The sequence below is a fragment of the Crinia signifera genome, chromosome 1, assembly GCF_055691185.1.
Source record: "Crinia signifera chromosome 1, ASM5569118v1, whole genome shotgun sequence".
Lineage (NCBI taxonomy): Eukaryota > Metazoa > Chordata > Amphibia > Anura > Myobatrachidae > Crinia > Crinia signifera.
The window spans coordinates 1,195,289-1,218,552 of record NC_139217.1 but is presented as its reverse complement, the minus strand read 5'-3'; the positions used below and the strand labels follow the sequence as shown (position 1 = coordinate 1,218,552).

The 23,264-nt window shown below is 54.4% G+C and overlaps 1 protein-coding gene across 1 annotated transcript in view; it reads left to right on the top strand.

The window, feature by feature from the left end:
- Positions 1 to 23,264, top strand: part of SPEF1 (sperm flagellar and cilia associated 1) — a 101,299-nt gene that overhangs the window by 63,171 nt on the left and 14,864 nt on the right. The window contains exon 5 of the mRNA XM_083158440.1: positions 19,157 to 19,223. Coding sequence (XP_083014566.1) covers positions 19,157 to 19,223 — 67 coding nt within the window. The remainder of the gene's footprint in view (positions 1 to 19,156; positions 19,224 to 23,264) is intronic.

Here is a 23,264-nt window from a genome sequence, read left to right as displayed (position 1 = left end):
CTTTTACCCTTTCTTGCCTGGTTATGGCAAAGGCCTTAAATTTATTCCACCATTCGTTATGTTTCACTTCCCCCCACTTGGACCAGAACTTCTGTAAGCCATAGTATGTCATGAAACTGATATCGAACTCAGGGGCGCCCACCGGGTGTATACATGCAAAGAAGTCCTCCTTCTTGAAGCCCAGGAGGAATAGCCTATCCAGGACGTCAGCAGAGGTAGGAGTTAACCCCTCTGCCACCCACTTTAACTGAACAGCATTCCTCCTCTTCGCCGGCTGTCCCCATGTAGGCTTGGGCCTGGCTGTCTCTACTCGCACCGGACCCGCAGACAGAATCCCAGCGTAGGAAACCACGGGCGGCACCCCCACCGACTTTGCTGGAGGTACCAGCGCCGCAGGGGCCACAGGAGCTACTGAGGTTGTAATGCGCACAGGAGACACCTCACGCACCACCATACTGGGCCCACCAGCACCCCCAGCCCTCCGCCTTTCAGCTTCCCCTTTCTTTTGTTTTTCCTTAACAGCGACATCAGCACCTGCATCCACAACCCTAATTTTGTCCCCAAACACGGTCTCAACTGTTACCCCTTTAACCGAGGGCTGGGTCTCCATCTCTTCTGACTGCAATACTGGACCTGGCACACCCTCCTCCTCCAACATTCTGGTCATAGAGAGGGTTATCCCCCTCCATTCCCGTTTCCACCACATCCGATCCCTTGTTAGGGGAGAGCCCCGCACTCTCCATTACCTCTTTCCCCTGCAGTTCAGCAATTTTTAATTTCAGTGCCTCCTTCTCCTCACTTCTAATTTTTAATTCTGTCTGCAGCTCTTGGATCAACGCATTAAGCACCGGTCTTTTGGTGCTGAAAGCGTTGTTCCTTTCCTTCTTTTTAATCGCAATTTTGTTCAACAGTCTAACAGACCTAGTTTCCAGAGCCAGCACTCTGGACTGCAAGTCCTGTATACACACAGAAGTCCCTTCCACAGGTTGGTCTATGTCCATAGCAACAACTGTACCAGTCCCCTCCCCTGTGCTGACATGCACTGTATTCACCAGCTCCCCCCCATCAGACACTACACACTGAATGTCACTTTCCAATGTGGGCACAACACATTTCACCATGGTAACAGCTGCACCAGCCCCAAAGCCCCCCCCCCCCCCCCCCTGCACTGGTATCAGCATTCACCAGCTCCTCATTATCAGACATTGTAGACACAGCAACACTCCCCAGCGCAGGCACAGTGCCCTGCAGTATGACAATTTCAGGAGTCTTTAAACAGTCCAGCACAACCCCCTTACCAGGGGTACCCTGGGCGCCCAACTCCTCCGCCAGAGCCCCCCCGTCACCACAAACCGACTGCAGAGCCAGCACAGGGGCAGCACAGGGGCAGTGACGTCACCCGCCAAACAGTACTGGCCGCCGCCATCTTTACTCACGCGGACCGGGCTCTCAGGCGCTGCCTCGCCATCTCCCGCCGCGTCACCGGGGCCGCCATCGACCTCCATCCCCGCCGCTTGCTTCATACAGCCGGCCGCGTCATCTCCAGGTGCCGGCGCCGGCTCCCCGACCGCTCGTTCTCCTCCGCTGACGTCACCCGCCGGGACCCGCGAGCTGTCCGCATCCACGGACAGGGACGCCAGCACTTCCCCGCCAGTCAGAAGTTGTTCTGGGGCACCATCCACGCCAGCCTGCGCCTCACTCTTCACCACAGGCGCCAGGCCGACCGCCACCTCGCGCCCTGAAGCCGGCACCTCCTCAGCCTGCACCCGGGCAGCAGGCTCCATGGTAAGAGGCACCAACACCGCAGGCACACTGGCTCCTCCACACATAGGCTTATTAAAGTCTGTAGACGCCTGCAGCACGCCATCCACCTCTTCTCCCACCAGTAAAGGCACATACCCAGCAGATGTACCTTTGGGGTCACTGCTCTCACTAGGCTCTTCCCCAACCACCGTGGGCCCGGCACCAGGGACATCCACCATCACAGGCCCTTGAGGCACAGGGAAGTCTTCAGCCACCGGGGGCCCTGCGGCAACAGGGACTTTGGGCTCACCTGTCACCAGGGCCAAAACGACTGCAGGCTGTAGCTTAGGTGGGGGGATAAGCGGCCTCCCACTAGGCAGAATCAGGCTGACTTGAGAAGCCTTCACCGGTTCTTGTCCATCAGAGCAGCAGGAGCTTTCATCCGAATCACTCAGGGGGGCCCAGCATGAGCTCTCCCCCTTAGGCACCTCCAAAACCCCCTTTCGGCCACCTGCCCCAGATGACATTGGGGCTAGGCCCGGACTGGGCCCGGCAGCCGGGGGGCTCTCCTGGGCAGCAGCCCCAGGAGGCTCCATAGCACTGGGGATAAATCCCCTAATCGAGTCCCAGGCTTTTCGGCCTACCCTGGAAGTCAGGAGCTCAGCAACACAGCTCCTCCCCTAATACAGGTATATCCGGCCTGGTGCTGACATCACACACCCTCCCCTAATACAGGTATATCCGGACTGGTGCTGACATCACACACCCTCCCCTAATACAGGTATATCCGGCCTGGTGCTGACATCAAACACCCTCCCCTAATACAGGTCATATTTCTTTATTTAGAACTTGCAACAGAAAGGCATAAACATTTCATACAGAAAAACAAGTACGTGCGATTATACATGAGCCCCTTTTCTTGAGTAAAAACATTGTCCATGAAAAGACCGTATAAAGTCCACCTACAACGGTCTTAGAATTTAAAAGAAAAGAAAAGCGGGCTTTTCACATGAATAATACACAATACATCAGCTGGAAACATAATGCATCATACAATATCACATAACACAACAAACTTATTTACATGCGGTATTTACAACTGCATGCAAGAGGAAATGATCTGGTGCTACAGGCATATGTAAAACCGCATATTTTGTGTAATGCACATCTAAGGGAGTGAAAGGATAGCAAAGCCACAAGCCAGAGAGACTACCGTAAGTCAGCCGCCCACTCAAGGGGGCCGAAGATGGCGCCACAGCCTGGCCCATCTCCCGGCCTCCATCCGGCGTCTCTCCAGATCCCTCAATTTCCACACCTCGTGCAAAATGTCAGTAACCACCACCACACAGGGGAGGACTTTCTGCCTAATGGATACCTGACACCGTGCATTCCACGTGAAATATCTAACAACTATGCTGACTAAGAACAAAGTGGATAACTCAAACCGACCCGGACGCTTGAACGCCCCATAGGCCCACTCCGGGTAACTGAGCCCCGAAAGGCACGGGATTCCCAAGGCCCTGGAAACACCCTTGTAAACCTCCACATTGAAGGGACACCTGAGCAAGAAATGGTCCATAGTCTCCTCCTCCCCCAGACACTCCTCCCGTGGACAACCACGATCATCGGCATTTCTATGCTTCAGGTTTCCCCTCACGTAAAGCCTCCCGTGGAAGGAGAGCCAGGCAATGTCTTGATATTTCAGAGGGATCCTCCCGGAATTAACAAGGGCCAGCCCCTCTGATGACAAATTACCCGGGCAGTCCCTCAGTGACAGCTGTTCCCGGAAGTGGGACTGCAAAACCTTCTTCTCCAGCTCCCTTCTAGAAGAACCTTTGACTGTTCCCGCTTCCAGGCCCCACCGCCTTGTCACTTTCAAGACAGGAGCCACGTAGGCCGGGAGGTATCCACGGCGGACTCGCAGGCTTTTAACACACCCTCCCTCTAACCATGCGTTGAGGAAAGGAGACACCCAGACTCTGAAACCTTCTACCCATCGAGGAGGAGCCTCTAATTGGAGGCTTGACAGATGTAATTTAATAAAGGTCATCAAAAAGAATAGCACCGGGTTGACCATACCCAGGCCTCCTTCCCTCCTCGACCTGTAGGTGACAGTCCTCTTGATCAGATTTAGTTTGTTTCCCCAGAGCATCTGGAAAAACAAAGCATAAATCTTCGCCCATCTCGACTCTGGCAAAAGGCACACATAGCTGACGTACAAGAACACAGGGATCAGGTAAGTCTTGATCAGGTCCACCCTTTCCCTGAGAGACAGCTTCCACCTCTTCCAGCGCTCTACCTTCTGGCCGGCCTCTACCAGTCTGGAATCCCAATTTCGCGTGGCGTAATCGCCCGGGCCAAATTCGATGCCTAAAACTTTGATCACCTGGCTCGCCCGGGGGAGACCATCCGGAAGGTCAAATTCCTGGCCCTCCTCCCCCATCCAGAAAACCTCACTCTTGTCCTGATTGACCAGGGAACCCGACGCCAACGAGTATTCCTGGATGGCCGATACCACCGCATCCGCCTCCGATGGATCCGACAGGATGACGGTGACATCGTCCGCGTAGGCCACTGCCTCCAGCGAATGCTCCGGGCTCAGCTGGACTCCCCTCACAATGCCACCCTCCAGCCTTCTAATGAAGGGGTCGATGGCAAAAACATACAGGAGGGGGCTTAGAGGGCAGCCCTGCCGAACACCCGAATTCACTGAAAAGGTCGGACCTACCCAACCATTCACAAGAGGGAAGCTCTCGGCTTGCCTGTAGATTACCCGCAGCCAATTTACCACCCTCACTGGGAGGCCATACCTAGCCAGTAGAGCCCACAGGTATTCGTGGTTTACCCTGTCAAAAGCCTTTGCCTGATCCAACGCCAGCAGGTACTTTCCCCACTTCTCAGCCCTGCACCGCTCCACGGCCTCCCGGATGCCAAGGACAGCACTAAAAGTGCTCCTGCCTTTCACAGTGCAGTGCTGAGAAGGCGAAAGCAAAGACTCGGAAACTTCCATCAGTCTGTTAAAAAGCACCTTTGCCAGAATCTTCCTATCCGTATCGAGAAGGGCGATGGGGCGCCAGTTCTCAACACGGGACGGGTCCCTCCCTTTGGAGAGCAAGATAAGGGCAGACAGTCTCATGGAAGGAGGGAGCAGGCCCTCACCCAGGCACTCATTAAATACTTCCACAAGACGAGGGGCCAAGAGGTCACAGAAACACTTAAAGAATTCGGAGGTTAACCCATCCGGACCCGGGGCCTTTTTCATAGACAAGGAGCCTATGGCCTTCTTGACCTCGTCCACCGTTATCTCCTCCCCAAGGGAATCAAGAGCACTACCATGACTCTCGAGACCTGGCGTCTCCAAAAGAAACCGTTCCATCTTCTCTCTGATAGGCGGCTTCTCAGATAGAAGGTCGGAGTAGAAGGATTGCACAACTCCCAGGATGCCCTCCCGATCCACGCGGAGGACACCCTGGCCATCATACAACCCTCTCACCTCCTTACAGTCAACCGAACTCCTGCAATTCTGGTAGGGATCAGGCGAGTGGTATTTCCCATAATCCCTTTCCAAAATCAAAGAAGCATAACGGTTGTACTGGTACTCCTTCATCTGAGCTTTCACCCGGGAGATTTCCCCACCATCACCCTGCTCAGAGATCAGGAAATCCAATTTCTTTCTCAAGGCACAGTAGACACGGTTCCTGACCAAGTTCTCTCTGGCTACGAGGTCGCGAAAAAAGCTGCGAGTCCTTTTTTTACATACCTCCCACCACTCAGACCTGTTCCAACCCGCCTCCAAAAGTGACTCCTGAGATTGAAAGAAGTCCCTGAAGGACTGTCTAACCTCTTCCCTCTCAAGGAGTTTGGAGTTCAAGCGCCAAAGGCCCCGGCCTTTCTGAGGGGACTCTGAGGCGTTCAAGGATACACACAGACAAACGTGATCGGAGAACTCTACCGGCCTCAGCTTGGGAACCGAGGTTTTCGAGCTCTCCTTAACAAAAACCCTATCTATTCTACTCCTACAACTACCTCTATGATAGGTGAACCCCGTGAGGTCTGGGGAGTGTCGAACGTGCACATCCACCAGACCCGACTGTCTAATCATACTCACTAGAAAGAGGGAGTCGTAGCCCAGAGTAGCCCTTGACCCTCCCCTGTCTTTGGGCCTAATTATGGTGTTAAAATCACCGCCAAAGACTATCTGCCGGGCTACGAAGAGATACGGTTTTATCTCTCTGAAGAGACACTTCCTGTCCCACTTAGTCTGGGGCCCATAGATATTAATAAGCCTCAGGTCGTGCCCCTTCAGATTGACATCCAAAACCATACACCTGCCTACTTGTACCTCGATGACTCGCTGGATGGTAACTTCGGTGGTAAAAAGAATCCCCAGCCCTCCGTACGGCTCGGCAGCCAGAGACCAGAAGGACGGCCCACGTCTCCACTCGGTTTTTGCCTTGTGAATATCCGCGAGCCGCCTCAATCTGGTCTCCTGCAAAAAAACAAAATCTACATTTAAGGAATTGAAAAAATCATAAGCTAACTGCCGAGCACGTACGGACAAGATAGATGCCACATTGTGTGTGGCAAATCTTATGGGCTGGGGGGCCATCCTTCAGAGTCACCGAGCGTAGGGACCAGATCACTTCCTCTTCACACGCTTATCCTGAAGGTCGTCATCCGACCCCCACCTCTTAACACTGACCCCCGGGCCGACATCCTCCTCCTCCACAATCGGCAGGATATCATCTTCCACCACCTCTATTATCTCGACAACCTTCTTGACTTCCTCAAGAACCCCCTTGTCAGGAACACCGCCCCCAGACACCTGAGCCAGCGATGCCCCCAGAGGTATACCCCGAGGAGTGTTGTCGACCACCACGGGAGGCCCTGGGTCGACATGAGGACCGATGAGGTTAGAGCCACCGGGATCCGGATCAGGGACAGCGCCAGACAGGGGAGGCCCCGCGACGCCTACCTGGCCGTCACCCTGTCCCAGCTGAACCACCGGTCCCGTTACCTTCTGCTCCACCAGCACATCTTCCACCCCATCCGTCCTCAATTGAGGCGCCAAGTCCTCCACCGTGCATACTTTTTTCTGAACCCCAGAAGCGGTATTTTTCAGGAAGGACCTACACTTCAGGACAAAGGGCTCTACCCCCTCGTTTGCTTTCTCCTGGGCAAGGCTAGGCTGCTCATCCACCTTTCTTTTCTTCCTCAACCTCTGCCTCTTTGGCCTCAGCACAAGACTGCCGTCCGCCTCCTTCACCACGTCCCCTTCCTCCTCTGCCTCCTCTTCGCTTGCCAGGGAGAAAAAGCTGTTTGACAGGCTAATCTGCTTGTCCGCCTTATCCTTCTTTTTCTTCCCCTTCCCTTTCCCCACCAGCTGAAAAGGGGCATTTTCCACTCCGCTCTTCCGAGCCACCACCTTATCAGACACACCAGAGGGTCCCTCCACTACCCTCTGCAACTGGGAGGTCAGAGCCGACAGGGGGCCAGGATTGGGCTGCTGGGGCCCCCCGGAAAGGCCCGACTGGATCACGACTCCAGCCGACACCACCGATGGAGCCCCCACCAGCCCACCCTCCACCTCCACTGCCGCCCCCTCCATCTCCCTGTCTAAAGAGGTGTTGTGGAAAGCCATCGGGCAGCTAGAAAAGGCATGGCCATCATCCCCACACAAATTACAAACTATTTTGTCGCAATCTTTGGCCAGATGCCCGAGGCTATTACATCTTGAACACTTTTGGCTTGGACAGTCACGACTATAGTGGCGAAAGTCCCCACACCTGTGACACTCCCTGGGCTGACCGGGGTAAAAGCACTGCACCCTATCCTTGCCTATGAATGCAGCTGACGGTATGTGGCAACCTTCCCTTAAATTTGCATAGACCGCCCATGCCCCACCCCACACATCCCTAGCCCCTGGGACCTTCTCTAAAGGGGACAAAAGCTTCGCCCCATGCCTCTGCAGCCAGAAACAAATATCCGATGGGCTCAGGGACTCATTCCGAACGAGTACATTCACTTTAACTCTTTCTTGTCTGGTTATGGCATAGGCCTTAAATTTATTCCACCAGTCGTTATGCTTCACCTCCCCCCACTTGGACCAAAACTTCTGTAAGCCATAGTATGTCATGAAACTGATATCGAATTCAGGGGCGCCTACCGGGTGTATACATGCAAAGAAATCCTCTTTTTTAAAGCCCAGAAGAAAGAGCCTATCCAGAACATCAGCGGAGGTAGGAGTTAACCCTTCTGTTACCCATTTAAGCTGGACAGCATTCCTCCTCTTTGCTGGCTGTCCCCATGTAGGCTTGGGCCTGGCTGTCTCCACCCGCACCGGACCTGCAGACAGGATCCCAGCGTAAGAAACCACAGGCGGCACCACCACCGGCACTGCGGAGGATACCGATGCCGCAGGGGTCACAGGAGCCACTGAGGGCGCAGCACGCACAGGAGACGCCACCCGAACTGCCGTACTGGGCCCACCTGCACCCCCAGCCTTCCGCCTTTCACCTTCCCCTCTCTTTTGTTTTTCTTTAACAGCAACATCAGTACCCTCATTCACCACCCTAATTTTGTCCCCAAACACAGTCTCAACCGTTACCCCTTTAACCGAGGGCTGGCACTCCATCTCCTCTGGCTGCAATATTGGACCTGGCACACCCCCCTCCTCCAATATTCGAATGCGGTCATACAGAGGGTTATCCCCTTCCGATCCCACTTCCACCTCATCCGAACTCTTGTTAGGGGGAAGTTCTGCACTCTCAGTCACCTCTTTTCCCTGCAGCTCAGCAATTTTTAATTTCAGCGCATCCTTCTCCTCATTTCTAATTTTTAGCTCTGCCTGCAATTCTTGGATCAACGCATTGAGCATCGGTCTTTTGGTGCTGAAGGCGTTGTTCCTCTCCTTCTTTTTGATTGTAATTTTGTTCAGCAGCCTAACAATCCTAGTTTCCAGAGCCAGCACTCTGGATTGCAAGTCCTGCACACACATAACAGTCTCTTCCACTGGCTGGCTTACACCCACAGTAACAGCAGTATCAGCCCCCTCCCCTGTGCTGGCATGTGCTGCATTCATCAGCTCCCCCCCATCAGCCACTATACCCTGCACAACAGTTCCCAATGGGGGCACAACACATTCCTTTATGGAAACAACTATACCACCCCCTCCCCCTGCACTGGCAACAGTGCCCACCAGCACCTCATTGTCAGTCCCAGCAAGCATAACACCATTGTCCAGTGCAGGCACAGCACCCTGCAGCATGGTAACTGCAGGAGTCTTTACATAGTCAGGTACAATGATCCCATCAGAGGCACCCTGGGCGCCCACCACCTCCTCCGCCAGGGCCACCTCATCCCCACATACCATATACAGCTCCGGCTCAGGGGCACTGACGTCACCCGCCGGGCGGCTGCAGCCGCCGCCATCTTTATTCTCGCGGACCGGGCATACAGGCGCTACCACGCCGTCACCCGCCGCGTCCCTGCAGCCGCCATCCTCCTTCTTCTCCGCCGCCTGCTCCACGCAGCCGGCCGCGTCATCCGCGGCTGCCGATGCCGCGTCATCACCAGGCGCCGCGGCCGTCTCCCCGAGCACGGCGGCCATCTCTCCACTCATCTGCACTTCAGTGCTGGCGTCACCCGCCGGGACCCGCGAGCTGTCCGCATCCACGGACGGGGACGCCAGCACCTCCCCGCTGACCAGCCGCCGCTCCGGAGCACCATCCTTATTAACCCGCGGCTCTCCCTCTTCCACAGGTGCCGGGTTGATCACTATTTCTCGCCTTGCAGCCGGCAACTCCTCAGCCTGTACCCGGACAGCAGGCATTGTTATAACAGGCACCAACACCGCAGCCCCACTTTCTTCACCTCTCACAGGCACAATAAAGTCATTTGGCTCAGGCAGCACACCATCCTCCTCCTTCCCCACTGGCACAGACATGTTCACAGCAGAAGTACCTTTAGGGTCATTGTCCACACTGGGCACCTCCGCAACCACCCTGGGCCCGGCATCAGGGATATTCAGCAGCACAGGCATCCGAACCTCTGGAACACTTTCAGCCACTGGGGGCCCTGCAGCAACATGGGCTCTGGGCTCACCTGGCACTGGGGCAAAACCAACTGTAGCCTGCAGCTTAGGTGGGGGGATAAGCGGCCTTCCGCTAGGCAGTATTAAGCTGACTTGGGAGACCTTCATAGTTCCTTGTCCATCCGGGCAGCTGGAACTTTTAGTTGAATCATTCAGAGGGGCCCGTCCCGAGCTCTCCCCCTTAGGCATCTTCAAAATCCCCTTCCGGCCACCTGCCCCTGATGACATTGGGGCTGGGCCCGGACTAGGCCCGGTGACCGGGGGGCTCTCCTGGGCAGCAGCCCCAGGAGGCTCCATAGCACTGGGGATAAATCCCCTAATCAAGTCCCAGGCTTTTCGGCCTACTCTGGAAGTCAGGAGCTCAGCTAACACACAGCTCCTCCCCTAATACAGGTACATCCAGCCTGGTGCTGATGTCACACACCCTCCCCTAATACAGGCATATCTGGCCTGGTGCTGACGTCACACACCCTTCCCTAATACAGGTATATCCGGCCCGGTGCTGACGTCACACACCCTCCCCTAATACAGGTATATCTGGCCTGGTGCTGACGTCACGCACCCTCCCCATATACAGGTATATCTGGCCTGGTGCTGACGTCATGCACCCTCCCCTGATACAGGCATATCTGGCCTGGTGCTGACATCACACACCCTTCGCTAATACAGGTATATCCGGCCTGGTGCTGACATCACACACCCTCCCCTAATACAGGTATATCCGGCCTGGTGCTGACGTCACACACACTCCCCTAATACAGTTATATCCGTCCTGGTGCTGACATCACACACCCTCCCCTAATACAGGTCATATTTCTTTATTTAGAACTTGCAACAGAAAGGCATAAACATTTCATACAGAAAAACAAGTACATGCGATTATACATGAGCCCCTTTTCTTGAGTAAAAACATTGTCCATGAAAAGACCGTATAAAGTCCACTTACAACGGTCTTAGAATTTAAAAGAAAAGAAAAGCGGGCTTTTCACATGAATAATACACAATACATCAGCTGGAAACATAATGCATCATACAATATCACATAACACAACAAACCTATTTACATGCGGTATTTACAACTGCATGCAAGAGGAAATGATCTGGTGCTACAGGCATATGTAAAACCGCATATTTTGTGTAATGCACATCTAAGGGAGTGAAAGGATAGCAAAGCCACAAGCCAGAGAGACTACCGTAGGTCAGCCGCCCACTCAAGGGGGCCGAAGATGGCGCCACAGCCTGGCCCATCTCCCGGCCTCCATCCGGCGTCTCTCCAGATCCCTCAATTTCCACACCTCGTGCAAAATGTCAGTAACCACCACCACACAGGGGAGGACTTTCTGCCTAATGGATACCTGACACCGTGCATTCCACGTGAAATATCTAACAACTATGCTGACTAAGAACAAAGTGGATAACTCAAACCGACCCGGACGCTTGAACGCCCCATAGGCCCACTCCGGGTAACTAAGCCCCGAAAGGCACGGGATTCCCAAGGCCCTGGAAACACCCTTGTAAACCTCCACATTGAAGGGACACCTGAGCAAGAAATGGTCCATAGTCTCCTCCTCCCCCAGACACTCCTCCCGTGGACAACCACGATCATCGGCATTTCTATGCTTCAGGTTTCCCCTCACGTAAAGCCTCCCGTGGAAGGAGAGCCAGGCAATGTCTTGATATTTCAGAGGGATCCTCCCGGAATTAACAAGGGCCAGCCCCTCTGATGACAAATTACCCGGGCAGTCCCTCAGTGACAGCTGTTCCCGGAAGTGGGACTGCAAAACCTTCTTCTCCAGCTCCCTTCTAGAAGAACCTTTGACTGTTCCCGCTTCCAGGCCCCACCGCCTTGTCACTTTCAAGACAGGAGCCACGTAGGCCGGGAGGTATCCACGGCGGACTCGCAGGCTTTTAACACACCCTCCCTCTAACCATGCGTTGAGGAAAGGAGACACCCAGACTCTGAAACCTTCTACCCATCGAGGAGGAGCCTCTAATTGGAGGCTTGACAGATGTAATTTAATAAAGGTCATCAAAAAGAATAGCACCGGGTTGACCATACCCAGGCCTCCTTCCCTCCTCGACCTGTAGGTGACAGTCCTCTTGATCAGATTCAGTTTGTTTCCCCAGAGCATCTGGAAAAACAAAGCATAAATCTTCGCCCATCTCGACTCTGGCAAAAGGCACACATAGCTGACGTACAAGAACACAGGGATCAGGTAAGTCTTGATCAGGTCCACCCTTTCCCTGAGAGACAGCTTCCACCTCTTACAGCGCTCTACCTTCTGGCCGGCCTCTACCAGTCTGGAATCCCAATTTCGCGTGGCGTAATCGCCCGGGCCAAATTCGATGCCTAAAACTTTGATCACCTGGCTCGCCCGGGGGAGACCATCCGGAAGGTCAAATTCCTGGCCCTCCTCCCCCATCCAGAAAACCTCACTCTTGTCCTGATTGACCAGGGAACCCGACGCCATCGAGTATTCCTGGATGGCCGATACCACCGCATCCGCCTCTGACGGATCCGACAGGATGACGGTGACATCGTCCGCGTAAGCCACTGCCTCCAGCGAATGCTCCGGGCTCAGCTGGACTCCCCTCACAATGCCACCCTCCAGCCTTCTAATGAAGGGGTCGATGGCAAAAACATACAGGAGGGGGCTTAGAGGGCAGCCCTGCCGAACACCCGAATTCACTGAAAAGGTCGGACCTACCCAACCATTCACAAGAGGGAAGCTCTCGGCTTGCCTGTAGATTACCCGCAGCCAATTTACCACCCTCACTGGGAGGCCATACCTAGTCAGTAGAGCCCACAGGTATTCGTGGTTTACCCTGTCAAAAGCCTTTGCCTGATCCAACGCCAGCAGGTACTTTCCCCACTTCTCAGCCCTGCACCGCTCCACGGCCTCCCGGATGCCAAGGACAGCACTAAAGGTGCTCCTGCCTTTCACAGTGCAGTGCTGAGAAGGCGAAAGCAGAGACTCGGAAACCTCCATCAGTCTGTTAAAGAGCACCTTTGCCAGAATCTTCCTATCCGTATCGAGAAGGGCGATGGGGCGCCAGTTCTCAACACGGGACGGGTCCCTCCCTTTGGAGAGCAAGATAAGGGCAGACAGTCTCATCGAAGGAGGGAGGAGGCCCTCACCCAGGCACTCATTAAATACTTCCACAAGACGAGGGGCCAAGAGGTCACAGAAACACTTAAAGAATTCGGAGGTTAACCCATCCGGACCCGGGGCCTTTTTCATAGACAAGGAGCCTATGGCCTTCTTGACCTCGTCCACCGTTATCTCCTCCCCAAGGGAATCAAGAGCACTACCATGACTCTCGAGACCTGGCGTCTCCAAAAGAAACCGTTCCATCTTCTCTCTGATAGGCGGCTTCTCAGATAGAAGGTCGGAGTAGAAGGATTGCACAACTCCCAGGATGCCCTCCCGATCCTCGCGGAGGACACCCTGGCCATCATACAACCCTCTCACCTCCTTACAGTCAACCGAACTCCTGCAATTCTGGTAGGGATCAGGCGAGTGGTATTTCCCATAATCCCTTTCCAAAATCAAAGAAGCATAACGGTTGTACTGGTACTCCTTCATCTGAGCTTTCACCCGGGAGATTTCCCCACCATCACCCTGCTCAGAGATCAGGAAATCTAATTTCTTTCTCAAGGCACAGTAGACACGATTCCTGACCAAGTTCTCTCTGGCTACGAGGTCGCGAAAAAAGCTACGAGTCCTTTTTTTACATACCTCCCACCACTCAGACCTGTTCCAACCCGCCTCCAAAAGTGACTCCTGAGATTGAAAGAAGTCCCTGAAGGACTGTCTAACCTCTTCCCTCTCAAGGAGTTTGGAGTTCAAGCGCCAAAGGCCCCGGCCTTTCTGAGGGGACTCTGAGGCGTTCAAGGACACACACAGACAAACGTGATCGGAGAACTCTACCGGCCTCAGCTTGGGAACCGAGGTTTTCGAGCTCTCCTTAACAAAAACCCTATCTATTCTACTCCTACAACTACCTCTATGATAGGTGAACCCCGTGAGGTCTGGGGAGTGTCGAACGTGCACATCCACCAGACCCGACTGTCTAATCATACTCACTAGAAAGAGGGAGTCGTAGCCCAGAGTAGCCCTTGACCCTCCCCTGTCTTTGGGCCTAATTATGGTGTTAAAATCACCGCCAAAGACTATCTGCCGGGCCACGAAGAGATACGGTTTTAGCTCTCTGAAAAGACACTTCCTGTCCCACTTAGTCTGGGGCCCATAGATATTAATAAGCCTCAGGTCGTGCCGCTTCAGATTGACATCCAAAACCATACACCTGCCTACTTGTACCTCGATGACTCGCTGGATGGTAACTTCGGTGGTAAAAAGAATCCCCAGCCCTCCGTACGGCTCGGCAGCCAGAGACCAGAAGGACGGCCCACGTCTCCACTCGGTTTTTGCCTTGTGAATATCCGCGAGCCGCCTCAATCTGGTCTCCTGCAAAAAAACAAAATCTACATTTAAGGAATTGAAAAAATCATAAGCTAACTGCCGAGCACGCACGGACAAGATAGATGCCACATTGTGTGTGGCAAATCTTATGGGCTGGGGGGCCATCCTTCAGAGTCACCGAGCGTAGGGACCAGATCACTTCCTCTTCACACGCTTATCCTGAAGGTCGTCATCCGACCCCCACCTCTTAACACTGACCCCCGGGCCGACATCCTCCTCCTCCACAATCGGCAGGATATCATCTTCCATCACCTCTATTATCTCGACAACCTTCTTGACTTCCTCAAGAACCCCCTTGTCAGGAACACCGCCCCCAGACACCTGAGCCAGCGATGCCCCCAGAGGTATACCCTGAGGAGTGTTGTCGACCACCACGGGAGGACCTGGGTCGACATGAGGACCGATGAGGTTAGAGCCACCGGGATCCGGATCAGAGACAGCGCCAGACAGGGGAGGCCCCGCGACGCCTACCTGGCCGTCACCCTGTCCCAGCTGAACCACCTGTTCCGTTACCTTCTGCTCCACCAGCACATCCTCCACCCCATCTGTCCTCAATTGAGGCGCCAAGTCCTCCACCGTGCATACTTTTTTCTGAACCCCAGACGCGGTATTTTTCAGGAAGGACCTACACTTCAGGACAAAGGGCTCTACCCCCTCGTTTGCTTTCTCCTGGGCAAGGCTAGGCTGCTCATCCACCTTTCTTTTCTTCCTCAACCTCTGCCTCTTTGGCCTCAGCACAAGACTGCCGTCCGCCTCCTTCACCACGTCCCCTTCCCCCTCTGCCTCCTCTTCGCTTGCCAGGGAGAAGAAGCTGTTTGACAGGCTAATCTGCTTGTCCGCCTTATCCTTCTTTTTCTTCCCCTTCCCTTTCCCCACCAGCTGAAAAGGGGCATCTTCCACTCCGCTCTTCCGAGCCACCACCTTATCAGACACACCAGAGGGTCCCTCCACAACCCTCTGCAACTGGGAGGTCAGAGCCGACAGGGGGCCAGGATTGGGCTGCTGGGGCCCCCCGGAAAGGTCCGACTGGATCACGACTCCAGCCGACACCACCGATGGAGCCCCCACCAGCCCACCCTCCACCTCCACTGCCGCCCCCTCCATCTCCCTGTCCAAAGAGGTGTTGTGGAAAGCCATCGGGCAGCTAGAAAAGGCATGGCCATCATCCCCACACAAATTACAAACTATTTTGTCACAATCTTTGGCCAAATGCCCGAGGCTATTACATCTTGAACACTTCTGGCTTGGACAGTCACGACTATAGTGGCGAAAGTCCCCACACCTGTGACACTCCCTGGGCTGACCGGGGTAAAAGCACTGCACCCTATCCTTGCCTATGAATGCAGCTGACGGTATGTGGCAACCTTCCCTTAAATTTGCATAGACCGCCCATGCCCCACCCCACACATCCCTAGCCCCTGGGACCTTCTCTAAAGGGGACAAAAGCTTCGCCCCATGCCTCTGCAGCCAGAAACAAATATCCGATGGGCTCAGGGACTCATTCCGAACTAGTACATTCACTTTAACTCTTTCTTGTCTGGTTATGGCATAGGCCTTAAATTTATTCCACCAGTCGTTATACTTCACCTCCCCCCACTTGGACCAAAACTTCTGTAAGCCATAGTATGTCATGAAACTGATATCAAATTCAGGGGCACCTACCGGGTGTATACATGCAAAGAAATCCTCTTTTTTAAAGCCCAGAAGAAATAGCCTATCCAGAACATCAGCGGAGGTAGGAGTTAACCCTTCTGTTACCCATTTAAGCTGAACAGCATTCCTCCTCTTTGCTGGCTGTCCCCATGTAGGCTTGGGCCTGGCTGTCTCCACTCGCACCGGACCTGCAGACAGGATCCCAGCGTAAGAAACCACGGGCGGCACCACCACCGGCACTGCGGAGGATACCGATGCCGCAGGGGTCACAGGAGCCACTGAGGGCGCAGCACGCACAGGAGACGCCACCCGTACCACCGTACTGGGTCCACCGGCACCCCCAGCCTTCCGCCTTTCACCTTCCCCTCTCTTTTGTTTTTCTTTAACAGCAACATCAGTACCCTCATTCACCACCCTAATTCTGTCCCCAAACACAGTCTCAACCGTTACCCCTTTAACCGAGGGCTGGCACTCCATCTCCTCTGGCTGCAATATTGGACCTGGCACACCCCCCTCCTCCAATATTCTAATGCGGTCATACAGAGGGTTATCCCCTTCCGATCCCACTTCCACCTCATCCGAACTCCTGTTAGGGGGAAGTTCTGCACTCTCAGTCACCTCTTTTCCCTGCAGCTCAGCAATTTTTAATTTCAGCGCATCCTTCTCCTCATTTCTAATTTTTAGCTCTGCCTGCAATTCTTGGATCAACGCATTGAGCATCGGTCTTTTGGTGCTGAAGGCGTTGTTCCTCTCCTTCTTTTTGATTGTAATTTTGTTCAGCAGCCTAACAATCCTAGTTTCCAGAGCCAGCACTCTGGATTGCAAGTCCTGCACACACATAACAGTCTCTTCCACTGGCTGGCTTACACCCACAGTAACAGCAGTATCAGCCCCCTCCCCTGTGCTGTCATGTGCTGCATCCACCAGCTCCCCCCCATCAGCCACAATACCCTGCACAACAGTTCCCAATGGGGGCATAACACATTCCTTTATGGAAACAACCATATCACCCCCTTCCCCTGCACTGGCAACAGTGTCCTCCAGCACCCCATTGTCCGTCACTGCTGGTGCAACATCACTGTCCAGTGCAGGCAAAGCATCCTGCAGTACAGTAACCGCAGGAGACTTTCCACAGTCAGGCATAGTAGTCACATTAGGGGGACCCTGGGCGCCCACCTCCTCCACCAGGGCTACCCCTTCCCCACATACCACATGTACAGCTGACTTTTTTCCAGGGGCACTGACATCACCCGCCATAGCGCTGCGGCCGCCGCCATCTTCATTTTCGCGGGCCGGGCATACAGGCGCTACCACGCCGTCGCCCGCCGCGTTCCTGCAGCCGCCATCCCCCTTCCCCTCTGCCGCCTCCTGACCTACGCGGCCGGCCGCGTCATCTGCAGCCGCCGGAGCCGCGTCATCACCGGGCGCCGCGGCAGTCTCTCCGGGTGCCACGGCCGCCTCACCACTCTTTTGTTCTTCAGCGCTGGCGTCCCCCGCCGGGACCCGCAGGCTGTCCGCATCCACGGACAGGGACGCCAGCACCTCCCCGCCATCCAGCTGATGCTTTCAGGCCGCCATCCATGCCAGCCCGCGCCTCACCCTTCACAGGCGCCGGACTGGACACCATCTCGCGCCCCGCAGCCAGCACCTCCTTAGCCTGCACCCAGGCAGCAGGCTCCAATGAATCAGGCGCCAACACCGCAGCCCCATTCTCTTCACCTCTCCCAGGCATAATAAAGTCTGCAGACAAGGGCAACACGCCATCCTCCTCCTCCCCCACCAGTACAGCCACATTCTTAACAGAAGTACCTTTAAAGTCACTGTCCACACTGGGCTGCACCCCAGGTAACTTGGGCTCAGCATTGGGGATATTCACCAGCACAGGCACTTGAATCTCCGGAACATTTTCAGCCACTGGGGACCCTGCAGCAACATGGACCCTGGGCTCACCTGGCACTGGGGCAAAAACGACTGTAGCCTGCAGCTTAGGTGGGGGGATAAGCGGCCTTCCGCTAGGCAGGATTAGGCTGACTTGGGAGACCTTCACAGTTCCTTGTCCATCCGGGCAGCTGGAACTTTTAGTCGAATCATTCAGAGGGGCCCGTCCCGAGCTCTCCCCCTTAGGCATCTTCAAAATCCCCTTCCGGCCACCTGCCCCTGATGACATTGGGGCTGGGCCCGGACTAGGCCCGGTGACCGGGGGGCTCTCCTGGGCAGCAGCCCCAGGAGGCTCCATAGCACTGGGGATAAATCCCCTAATCGAGTCCCAGGCTTTTCGGCCTACGCTGGAAGTCAGGAGCTCAGCAACACACAGCTCCTCCCCTAATACAGGTATATCCGGCCTGGTGCTGACGTCACGCACCCTCCCCTAATACAGGTATATCTGGCCTGGTGCTGACATCACACACCCTCCCCTAATACAGTTATATCCGGCCTGGTGCTGACGTCACACACCCTCCCCTAATACAGGTATATCCGGGCCTGGTGCTGACATCACACACCCTCCCCTAATACAGGTATATCCGGCCTGGTGCTGACGTCACGCACCCTCCCCTAATACAGGTATATCCGGCCTGGTGCTGACGTCACACACCCTCCCCTAATACAGTTATATCCGGCCTGGTGCTGACGTCACACACCCTCCCCTAATACAGGTATATCCGGGCCTGGTGCTGACATCACACACCCTCCCCTAATACAGGTATATCCGGCCTGGTGCTGACGTCACGCACCCTCCCCTAATACAGGTATATCCGGCCTGGTGCTGACGTCACGCACCCTCCCCTAATACAGGTATATCCGGCCTGGTGCTGACGTCACGCACCCTCCCCTAATACAAGTATATCCGGCCTGGTGCTGACGTCACGCACCCTCCCCTAATACAGGTATATCCGGCCTGGTGCTGACGTCACACACCCTCCCCAGAGAGATTATTATTCATATCGGTGAGTTTTGTGCGCCATTTAGCTGACCACCTTTTTGTTTATTTGAACTTTAAAAGTGGGTGATTCTCTTCCCTTCGGCCAGCAGAGGGCGGCTTTTACCTCACAGTAAATAGTGCGCACATATACCACCTATCCCTATTGTAACTTTTGACCCAGTCGACAGGGTCAAGAGTGAGAGAGAATAGCAAGTGTATAGAGACAGATGACAGTAACGTATGTGTTGCCGAATGTTTTCTCAGGTTACGACACAAAGATGAAGAGTAACGGCACGGATGTCAGCCCCCAGGCTAAGGGAGAACATGGGAGGTGGGTGACAGTATATCGGACGCTGTAATGTGGTGATGTGACATCTGGCAGCTTCTGCAGTGATTGTTGTGTCATACTCTGTGATTATGTGCCCTGACATTAAGGGGAGGCAGCCGGATGTCAGCCCCCAGGCTAAGGGAGAACATGGGAGGTGAGTGACAGTATATCGGACGCTGTAATGTGGTGATGTGACATCTGGCAGCCTCTGTGGTGAGCGCTGTGTCATACTCTTATTATATGCCCTGACATTCAGCGGAGGCAGCCCGATATCAGCCGCTGGGCTAAGGGAGAACATGGGAGGTGGGTGACAGTATATCGGACCCTGTAATGTGGTGATGTGACATCTGGCAGCTTCTGCAGTGATTGTTGTGTCATACTCTGTGATTATGTGCCCTGACATTCAGCGGAGGCAGCCCGATGTCAGCCCCCAGGCTAAGGGAGAACATGGGAGGTGGGTGACAGTATATCGGACGCTGTAATGTGGTGATGTGACATCTCGCAGCCTCTGTGGTGATTGCTGTGTCCTACTCTGTGATTATGTGCCCTGACATTCAGCTGAGGCAGCCGGATGTCAGCCCCCGGGCTAAGGGGGAACATGGGAGGTGGGTGACAGTATATCGGACCCTGTAATGTGGTGATGTGACATCTGGCAGCTTCTGCGGTGATTGCTGTGTCATACTCTGTGATTATGTGCCCTGACATTAAGGGGAGGCAGCCGGATGTCAGCCCCCAGGCTAAGGGAGAACATGGGAGGTGGGTGACAGTATATCAGACCCTGTAATGTGGTGATGTGACATCTGGCAGCTTCTGCAGTGATTGTTGTGTCATACTCTGTGATTATGTGCCCTGACATTAAGGGGAGGCAGCCGGATGTCAGCCCCCAGGCTAAGGGAGAACATGGGAGGTGGGTGACAGTATATCAGACCCTGTAATGTGGTGATGTGACATCTGGCAGCCTCTGTGGTGAGCGCTGTGTCATACTCTGTGATTATGTGCCCTGACATTCAGCTGAGGCAGCCGGATGTCAGCCGCTGGGCTAAGGGGGAACATGGGAGGTGGGTGACGGTATATAAGACCCTGCAATGTGGTGCTGTGACATCTGGCAGCCTCTGTGGTGAGCGCTGTGTCATACTCTGTGATTATGTGCCCTGACATTAAGGGGAGGCAGCCGGATGTCAGCCCCCAGGCTAAGGGAGAACATGGGAGGTGGGTGACAGTATATAAGACCCTGCAATGTGGTGCTGTGACATCTGGCAGCTTCTGCGGCGATTGCTGTGTCATACTCTGTGATTATGTGCCCTGACATTCAGCTGAGGCAGCCGAAATGCCGACAAGGGGGGGACGTGGATCGCCCCCCCTTGCGGGCTCGCTGCGCTCGCCACGCAGTGGGCCCGGTGCCTCGCTACGCTCGGCACACTCATTTATTCTCCCTCCAGGGGTGTCGTGGACACCCCAGGAGGGAGAATGTCGGCATTTCGGCGGTCGGGATTCCGGCGTCGGGATTCTGAACGCCGGGATCCCGACCGCCGGGATTTTAACTGCATCCCGCAGCCGGATGTCAGCCGCTGGGCTAAGGGGGAACATGGGAGGTGGGTGACAGTATATCGGACGCTGTAATGTGGTGATGTGACATCTGGCAGCCTCTACGGTGATTGCTGTGTCATACTCTAATTATGTGCCCTGACATTCAGCTGAGGCAGCCGTTTGTGGGCTGAACCGATATTCCAATCAATTCACTAGGAACCAGTAACATTGCAAAAGCGTGAGGCACGAGGTATCTCAGACCTCACTGGTTTACTGGTAAACTATGATGAATACTGGATCTACAAACAAAATGACCGCCCTCAGTGTGAGAACCTAATACTCCGGCCCTGTGCAAAGTGATGAAGCCACTACTCCCATTTATTCACATAAGAATGTCCATTCTATTTCACTACAAATCAGCAGTTCTGGTGACTGTGGCTCGGTAACTGTTACTCAGCGCTCCCCATCCTGAGTGGTTTATGTGGTGAGAGTCATGTTCCAGAAACGGAGAGCCGGTATCTGATCTGGTGACTGTGGCTCGGTAACTGTTACTCAGCGCTCCCCATCCTGAGTGGTTTATGTGGTGAGAGTCATGTTCCAGAGACGGAGAGCCGGTATCTGATCTGGTGACTGTGGCTCGGTAACGGTTACTCAGCACTCCCCATCCTGAGTGGTTTATGTGGTGAGAGTCATGTTCCAGAGACGGAGAGCCGGTATCTGATCTGGTGACTGTGGCTCGGTAACTGTTACTCAGCGCTCCCCATCCTGAGTGGTTTATGTGGTGAGAGTCATGTTCCAGAGACGGAGAGACGGTATCTGATCTGGTGACTGTGGCTCGGTAACTGTTACTCAGCGCTCCCCATCCTGAGTGGTTTATGTGTTGAGAGTCATGTTCCAGAGATGGAGAGCCGGTATCTGATCTGGTGACTGTGGCTCGGTAACGGTTACTCAGCGCTCCCCATCCTGAGTGGTTTATGTGGTGAGAGTCATGTTCCAGAGACGGAGAGCCGGTATCTGATCTGGTGACTGTGGCTCGGTAACAGTTACTCAGCGCTCCCCATCCTGAGTGGTTTATGTGGTGAGAGTTATGTTCCAGAGACGGAGAGCCGGTATCTGATCTGGTGACTGTGGCTCGGTAACTGTTACTCAGCGCTCCCCATCCTGAGTGGTTTATGTGGTGAGAGTCATGTTCCAGAGACGGAGAGCCGGTATCTGATCTGGTGACTGTGGCTCGGTAACTGTTACTCAGCGCTCCCCATCCTAAGTGGTTTATGTGGTGAGAGTCATGTTCCAGAGACGGAGAGCCGGTATCTGATCTGGTGACTGTGGCTCGGTAACTGTTACTCAGCGTTCCCCATCCTGAGTGGTTTATGTGGTGAGAGTCATGTTCCAGAGACGGAGAGCCGGTATCTGATCTGGTGACTGTGGCTCGGTAACTGTTACTCAGCGCTCCCCATCCTGAGTGGTTTATGTGGTGAGAGTCATGTTCCAGAGACGGAGAGCCGGTATCTGATCTGGTGACTGTGGCTCGGTAACTGTTACTCAGCGCTCCCCATCCTGAGTGGTTTATGTGGTGAGAGTCATGTTCCAGAGACGGAGAGCCGGTATCTGATCTGGTGACTGTGGCTCGGTAACTGTTACTCAGCGCTCCCCATCCTGAGTGGTTTATGTGGTGAGAGTCATGTTCCAGAGACGGAGAGCCGGTATCTGATCTGGTGACTGTGGCTCGGTAACTGTTACTCAGCGCTCCCCATCCTGAGTGGTTTATGTGGTGAGAGTCATGTTCCAGAGACGGAGAGCCGGTATCTGAACTGGTGACTGTGGCTCGGTAACTGTTACTCAGCGCTCCCCATCCTGAGTGGTTTATGTGGTGAGAGTCATGTTCCAGAGACGGAGAGCCGGTATCTGATCTGGTGACTGTGGCTCGGTAACTGTTACTCAGCGCTCCCCATCCTGAGTGGTTTATGTGGTGAGAGTCATGTTCCAGAGACGGAGAGCCGGTATCTGATCTGGTGACTGTGGCTCGGTAACTGTTACTCAGCGCTCCCCATCCTGAGTGGTTTATGTGGTGAGAGTCATGTTCCAGAGACGGAGAGCCGGTATCTGATCTGGTGACTGTGGCTCGGTAACTGTTACTCAGCGCTCCCCATCCTGAGTGGTTTATGTGGTGAGAGTCATGTTCCAGAGACGGAGAGCCGGTATCTGATCTGGTGACTGTGGCTCGGTAACTGTTACTCAGCGCTCCCCATCCTGAGTGGTTTATGTGGTGAGAGTCATGTTCCAGAGACGGAGAGCCGGTATCTGATCTGGTGACTGTGGCTCGGTAACGGTTACTCAGCGCTCCCCATCCTGAGTGGTTTATGTGGTGAGAGTCATGTTCCAGAGACGGAGAGCCGGTATCTGATCTGGTGACTGTGGCTCGGTAACTGTTACTCAGCGCTCCCCATCCTGAGTGGTTTATGTGGTGAGAGTCATGTTCCAGAGACGGAGAGCCGGTATCTGATCTGGTGACTGTGG